Genomic DNA, 7,217 nt, shown 5'->3' with positions numbered 1-7,217 from the left:
CCCGTGTGCTGTGCGCGCTGCGCGTGCTGGGCGGGCCGCAGGGCTGCCCCGCCCCGCCGGCTGCGCGCGCCGCCAGTCTTGCCGCAAGACCGACTGAGCATGCTGGGCCCGCTGCCGGGGCGTGCGTGCTGTCCGGGCCGCTGGGGCTCTTGGGGAGAGTTCAGGGCAGCGCATCGCACCGTCCTTAATTGTCTCCTCTGCTGACGAACCGCGAGCCTATCCGTCTGGTAATCCAACTCTTTGAACGTCTGCAATACCTTACTTGCGGTTGCTCCGATCCTCCGCACAGACCAAAGTGTCCCCAGAGGTGTCCGTGGCGGTGCCGCCCGGCTGCGAGCAGCTGGCGTCGGGCCCCACCCTTGCGGGCCCCGCGGCGGTGGTGCTGTGCCAGCTGCTGGGGGCGCACATCCCCGACATCCTGGTGAGGCGCGGCCGCAGGTTTCGGGGCCGGGGCGGGGCAGTGTGGACGGGGGCACACGACACTGCAATATCTTGTGCGCGTGCTGTGTTGGTGGATCCATACACTACTCTTGCGAGGTTGACTTCCGCACCCCAAGCAGACACCCTCACCCCCAGTCGCTGGCCCCTTGCAGCTCTCCCCCCTGCAAAACCAACGGCACGCCCGCAGTGTACAACAGTCCTAACCCATTCCCTTGGGTCGTCATGCCGAATGAGGTTATCGTCTTGTTCTCATCTTCATCTCATCTGTCATGCCCTTGACCCCCGCAGGACGACACCTTCACCAGCAGCGACCCCTCGGTCTTCAAGGCGTCCTCCGGGGATCTCGCGATCTCCGCCAACGTCCGCACGGCTTCCGGCTGGCTCTTCCCGCTGCCCGGCGCGCTGCTGTTCCTCGGGAAGCCCGCGCACTTCCTGCGCCATTCCGAAATCGCCGGCGTCGAGTTCGCGCGCCTAGGGACGAGCAGCACGTTTGACCTGACGGTGCACGTCCGAGGCGGCGGGCGGGTGGAGTTCGGGCAGGTGGGGCAGGGGGAGGCGCCGCGGCTGCAGGCCTACGTGCAGGAGCGGCGGCTGCCGGTGAGGGTCGCGCACGGCGTCGGGCTGAAGCCGCGTTCATGAGCCGCTTGGGGGCTCGCGCCTTGGCTACGGCGCGGCGGATGGGAGGCAAGGGGGAACGCAACATGTGGGGGCGGGCAGCGGGCAGCAGGGAGCAACCGTTTGGGCGCAAGCCAGCGAGCCGTATTGGTGGCGCTGCTGCTCTGCAGTCCGTGAGCCTGCATGGCTTCACGAGCATGCCACGTCAGGACGCTGCAACCATAATTCCTCACCCCAAGTTTTAGCCCCAACCGCTGCCTCGCATTGTGCGCAACGCAGGTCGGGCCCCCGGACCCCAGCGCCGCTGCCAGGCCCCAGGCAGCCGCCGGCAGCAAGCGGGCGGCGAGCGGCGGCGGCCCCAGCGCAGCCGCGCACGGCGGCACAGCGGCGTACGGGGCGCCGCCGGGCGCCGCGGCGGGGTTGGATGATGAGGGGTCCGATGAAGAGGATTCTGATTTCGACCCTGAGGCGGCAGGTGTGTCGTCGGCATTCTGCAGGGTGTGGTGTCTCACACCAACCCAGGCACGATGCTGTTGCCTAGCATCCCCTGCTGCCTGAAGCTGTGCAAATTCAACGGTAAAGTGCGGTTTTTTCTTTTGCAGAACAGCTGGTCTGCAGCGACAATGCTATGTCAATGTGATCTAATCACCCCTGCCGCCTGCGTCCGCAGACGCAGCCGAGCAGCCGCACGGCGGCAAGCGGCAGCGCACGGGCAGCGCGGGCGCTGGTACGAGCGGGGCAGGCGAGGAGGGGGAGGAGCTAGGCAGCGATGACAGCGATGAGGAGGACGCGGAGGAGGACGGTGAGTTGATGGCTGTGCAAAGGCCATTTTTTCTGGCCTTGTGCATCGGAGGAATTTTGTATGGGTTACGGCGAGGCGTGGTCGAGTCAAGGTGCAATGTGCGCAGCAGACACCAGGTTCTGGGCTGAGCTGTCACCCACCACGATCCAGTCCCCGCACGACCAGCTGGCACTGTCACCCAGGTTCTGGCCAGCATCTCCCTAATGGTGATCCCGCCATTTGTTCGCCCGTTGTACAAGCAGATGACGAGGATGATGACTCATCGGACGTGTCGCTGGTGGCCACCGATGACATGAGCGATGGCGACGGTGGCGAAGAGGACGACTGACTGAGCTGTGTGGTCGGGCCGCCGGCTGCTGCGTGCCTCTCGCCTCGCCTCGTCTCGCTGGGCAAAACGCACCCCGCACCCTGGTGGCGGGCGTGACTGACAGGCTTGTAAATGTGCAAGTCCCGGTCCAACAAGGGGGATGTGATGGGGTGGTCTCTGCTCGGGGGTTGCCTGCGTAATGCATCTTCCACGGGCTGGCCAAACTGGAGCAGAGACCTGGCACATCACGGCTGCAAAGATGTTGCCCTTCCCTCCTCGCTTTGTTTTGAACAGGAGTTCCTCCTGCCTTGCGCTGGCCCTGAACGTGCAGTGCTGGCGTTTGGCAGTGTGCTGCACGTGCAACCTGCCCACAGCGTTCTGCGGGGTAGCCAGAAAATCACTTGGGCCGCCAATCAACTTCCGCACGCCGCGCCGGAAAGCGGGAATGCAGACTTTCACAAAGATTTACATATACTTACACATACGATCAGACAGACCTGCAGCAGACACGCCGACTGGGGGTTATTGATGTACCTCAAGAACGGCACAAACCAAGCCCCCCTGACAAGTCAAGTCAGGACCCGGGCAACATAACGAACGGAGGAGAATGACATCATCACAGCTTGTACAGGCCGGAGTACTTGGACTTGAGGTGTCCCAGGAAGACGGAGGGCGTGAGGGGCGCCCCCGTGACTGCAGTCATGAGGTCGTCCCCGCTCGCGTCCAGGGAGCCCCGCTCGTGGATGTTCTTGTTCAGCCACTCCTGATGGTGGTGGTGGTGTGTGTGGTGGTGGTGTGTGTGGTGGGGGCTCGTTGGTGCGTGTGCAGATGCGTGCACATCAGAACACAGGAGAAAGGAGTCAAGAGGAGGCTGGAACAAGGGGGAGAGAAGAAGGAAGGAGGGGAGGGGTAGACGAAGAGAGGCAGAGGAGAAAGAAGAGAGGGTACGAGCCCGCAGCACACTCAGTTTGCCAGGCACCCAGCCAGTCTGCATCCCATTCCCTTGCACAGCCGGCTGTCAGGCAGCTGCGGCTGAGACGCGCACCCGCAGCGGCTTGAACTCCCCCGCCTCGATCTTGGCCTCCAGATCTGGGATCTGGCCGGCCGCGTGGCGGTAGATCTGAGTCGCGTACATGGCTCCCAGAAGGTAGGTAGGGAAGTAGCCAAACACTGCATTGTTGCGCATGGAAGCAATTGATAAGGGAAGGGACGCGATTCAGATCATTTCAGGAGGGCGGCACAACAGGCGAGCAGGCCTTGCGACCTGGTTGCTGGAGCAGCCTTGACGGGGGGCAAACTTCCAGCCCAAACAGCCACTGGATCAGCAGAAAAAGCGAGCGAGGGACAAAAAAGCGCCCCTTGCTGGGCTCTGACAGGGGCTGGGGGGCTGCTCACGTCCGGCGCTCCAGTGGACGTCCTGCAGGCAGCCCTGGGCGTCGTTCTCCGGGGTGACCCCCAGGTACTGCTGCATCTTCTCGTTCCACACCCGCGGCACCTGGTGAAGTCATCACGCAGTGCATTTTGTTCAGGGTAGGCTTGTGGCAGTGCCAGCGGAATCGCAGGGCGGGCAGAGTTTTGAAAGGCGATCAAGAGGTTTAGGGGCCGGCACCGAGTGGCCGAATGAACAATGCAAGGCTGTGTTCGGCGTCTGTGTTTGCACAACGTGATGCCGCAATATGGTGCTGTTTGAAGATGATGGACATCTGGTACTTTGTGAAGCTGGTTGATGCAGGCCACATACACAGGGCCCATGCACAGCTAGCTCACGTCCTCGACCTTGAGCTCCCCGCTGATGAGGGCGCGCTCCATCTCGTACCGCAGCACGATGTGCATGCCGTACGTCACCTGGTGACGGGCAGGTGGTCACACAGAGTGACGGCATTTCCATAGGCTGAGCACATACAGTGCAGCAGCAAAACACACACGAAAAGCAAGCAACGGTCACGGCCCACGCATCAGGGTTTGTTTCTTTCCATTAGCCTCATGAACCAGCCTGACACTGCAGCAACAGCATGCTGCAATTGAAGTGGTGTGACACCAGGATGTCGTGGGTGTAACCTAGGGATGGCTGCTCACCTCGTCAGCCTCTACGCGGATGAACGAGGGGTCCTTGATAACGTTGATGGCCGCGTACAGGTCCGACGCGGGGCGCTCCGGGAACGCCGGGAAGTGCTTGCGGATCTGCGGCCGCGGCGTTGGACGGGGTTGAGGGTTTTGCCATCAGGGTTTGATTGGTCGCTGCTGCGGGTGGTGAAGCGGTGGGCCTGAGTGACAGCAGAATATATTCAATTGTACGTTGATAAGCAGGGCCAAACGCGCCACAAGACACTGCCCTGGGGGATGGATACCAGTAGTCGGCGCTCTGTTTAGGGAGTTCCATGTGCCCCGCCGCACCTTGCCGGCGGTCATGTACTTGCAGAAGGGCAGCCCCAGGGCCACCATGCGCTCCCAGAAGAGGCTCTGGCTCTCATGGATGCCCATGCTCAGGGCCTGAGGGGTGGTTGGGACAAGTTTGGGGCGGAGCAGCACACTGGCCATGTGTCGAAGAGAGCACATTGGTGCGGCATGCCAGCGTTTGGTGGCGGCTATTTCTTGGCCCTGCTGATGGCAGGAGAATTTCTTGGGGTGGGGGCAGTGTCCGGTCGCCCCAACCCCCATCCCCGGCGTAGGCAATCAGCGACGTCCGCAGCCTGGCATGGTACTCAAACGCTACCAGCCGAACGAGATTGCCCGGTCTGGCAGGAAAAGCATGGTCTTTCTAGCAACGTGAGGGCCCTGCCCACCGAGTTGACCGGCAGGTCCCGCCACTCGGAGGACAGGTTGCGGCCCTGCTCGTACAGCGCATGGCCGGTCTCGTGCACGGCGCCTGGCGCGCAGAGCGGGTTGGACGCGTGCAACGGGCAGGTTTAACGCTTCAAGGGTGGGTGCCCTGTTTGCAGGGAGCTCATAAAGCACGTCGGCTCAAGAGCGCTGCGCGGGCAACCACACAGGTTGCAAGCCCGCCGGACGAGCAGTAGCATCCAGACAAGGCTCGACCGTCATACCACCTCATGACCACCCAGCCAGGCACAGGAAAACCGCCATCCCAGCACAGCCAGGCTCACCCGTGAGGCCCTCTGTGAGGTCATGCGTCTTGAAGCGCGTGGTCATGCGCACGTCGGTAGGGTGGGCGCCGCCGGTGAAGGGGTGCACCGACACGTCGAGCCGGCCGTTGTCCAGGTCAAAGCCTGGGTGTAGTCAGGGTGTGAAGTTTTTGGTGAAGTTTCCGGCGATGCCCCGGGGGGTGGGGTGGAGAGGGGTGCGGACGAATGGGTGCAAAGGTCAGGCCACGGGTCTCTGAGCAGGAGACAAAAAACTGAGGTGTCATCTCATGGTTGAAGAGACAGTCGGTCCAGTCACAGCCCAGCTTGTAACGTGAGCCTCTGTCAAGGCTTGTAATTCAGAAAGTGCGACATGCGGGTCGCTCCCAAAGGATGCCTCACCCATGTCAAGTGCGATCTCTTGGCAGAGGGCGGCCTGATCCTTGGTGTCGTAGTCACCCGCGAGCCAATTGTCATCTGTTGGCGCAGCCAGGCAATGGGGCCAAAGTGATCAGGTAATCACGGCTTGAAAAGGTAGTCAGCAAAAAATGGCGAAATCACAAGGGCCGACGGGCAGCAGCATGCACTTGCTCAGGCAAGTGTTTTCTATAAGGGGCAGGGTGAGGGCATGCACAGCAAACACGTACACCGGGACGTTGGGGGGTGCTGTCATCCCCCAGCCCACGCACCAGGCGCCTGGCCGTTGCTCTTCAGGTCCGCGATGAGGGGCACCAGGCCGCCACGCACCTGGGGGGCGGGGGCGGGGTAAGAGGTGCATCTCCTAGAGGCAGGTGGGGGTATTGCTGTGCGTCTCACAGCAAAATTGCATCCATGAAACATTGCTGCATGCATCGCACATACACAGCCCTGTAACTGTGTGCATGTGCATGTGAGCTTTCCCACGCACTAACACACGCATGCACACACAGGTGCATGCCAGCGTATACAAAACAAGCACACCCCACCTCCTCAAAAATCTCATCCAGCCGCGCCGCCGTCATGCCTGCGTACACATGAGCGGCGGGTGCAGGTCGGGGCAGGCACGGCCGCTGGTCAGTCAACGCACACATTCAAACCGCAGGCTGCTCCAATCTTAGGCGACTGACCTGCCCACACACCACCCTCTCCCCATCCCGCTTACCCACATCCCACGACCCTCTCATACACATCCCGGTCCCCTTCCCCCACTCTTTCCTACAGTCACACACACACACATACACACACACATGGACGTGCACACACACACACACACACACACACACACATGGACGTGCACACACACACACACACACACACACACACACGCGCACACGCACACACACACGGCCAAACCCAAACCAGCCGACACATCACGATCATCTCTCAACCCTAAACCCCTGAAACCCCCCACCCACCCTTCTCATAATCATCCAGCAGGACATCATAGGGGTCCTTGGAGGGGTCAATCAGGGCTGCCTGAGGCCACAGGGCAGGGGGAAGGCCTCAGAGGGGCCTGGTTTGAGGGCTGCTGCGAGAAAAGTCACAGAGGGCGTGGGGCCACGAGCAGGGCCCGTCTGGCCCCCTCTAGAGAAGCCGGCCAAGTTGGCCCTGGCAATCACACCCGGGTGCACACCAATTCGGCCAGATGCCGATAAGCTAGGCCTTCTCAAGCTATTCACACACACCTGCCATTGCAGGTCTGAGGGCTGTGACTCAACTCTCTGTCTGAACCTTGCGACACATGAATCGAAACCATCTGCCTCCCACAACCCCAGGCAACTGTCGACCCACCGCCTCGCGCCGCACGTCCACCCACTGCTGCAGAAACGGCGCAAACTTCGAAAAGTCCGACGCCTTGCGCGCCTCAACCCAGGCCTGCGGCATGGGTTTGTGCAAAGGGGTGCGTATGTGTATGTGTGTGTACATATGCATGAGCATGAGTGTGTGTGTGTGTGTGTGTGTGTGTGTGTGTGTGTGTGTGTGTGTGTGTGTG

General features: G+C 61.6%; 2 protein-coding genes across 2 annotated transcripts in view; one reads left to right on the top strand and one right to left on the bottom strand.

Moving 5' to 3' along the window:
- MNEG_5261 (hypothetical protein) overlaps nt 1-2,186 on the top strand; it is a gene marked incomplete at both ends in the record, with an annotated part of 3,628 nt that extends 1,442 nt beyond the window's left edge. The window contains 5 exons of the mRNA XM_014046262.1: nt 290-421; nt 730-1,038; nt 1,336-1,531; nt 1,727-1,858; nt 2,101-2,186. Coding sequence (XP_013901716.1) covers nt 290-421; nt 730-1,038; nt 1,336-1,531; nt 1,727-1,858; nt 2,101-2,186 — 855 coding nt within the window. The remainder of the gene's footprint in view (nt 1-289; nt 422-729; nt 1,039-1,335; nt 1,532-1,726; nt 1,859-2,100) is intronic.
- Nucleotides 2,187-2,781: 595 nt separating this feature from the next.
- MNEG_5260 (carboxypeptidase Taq) lies at nt 2,782-7,108 on the bottom strand (the record flags this gene model as incomplete). The annotated part of the gene is made up of 13 exons (XM_014046261.1): nt 2,782-2,928; nt 3,211-3,335; nt 3,561-3,660; nt 3,933-4,010; nt 4,242-4,346; nt 4,560-4,655; nt 4,949-5,031; nt 5,270-5,392; nt 5,648-5,722; nt 5,935-5,992; nt 6,211-6,248; nt 6,640-6,700; nt 7,016-7,108. The coding sequence occupies 13 exons, from the start codon at nt 7,106-7,108 to the stop codon at nt 2,782-2,784; spliced, it is 1,182 nt and encodes a 393-aa protein (XP_013901715.1).
- Between the last annotated feature and the right edge of the window lie 109 nt (nt 7,109-7,217).

This window comes from Monoraphidium neglectum, assembly GCF_000611645.1.
Source record: "Monoraphidium neglectum strain SAG 48.87 unplaced genomic scaffold scaffold00775, whole genome shotgun sequence".
Classification (NCBI taxonomy): domain Eukaryota; kingdom Viridiplantae; phylum Chlorophyta; class Chlorophyceae; order Sphaeropleales; family Selenastraceae; genus Monoraphidium; species Monoraphidium neglectum.
Note: the sequence above shows the minus strand (reverse complement) of the source record. Positions and strands in the feature narration are given on the sequence as shown.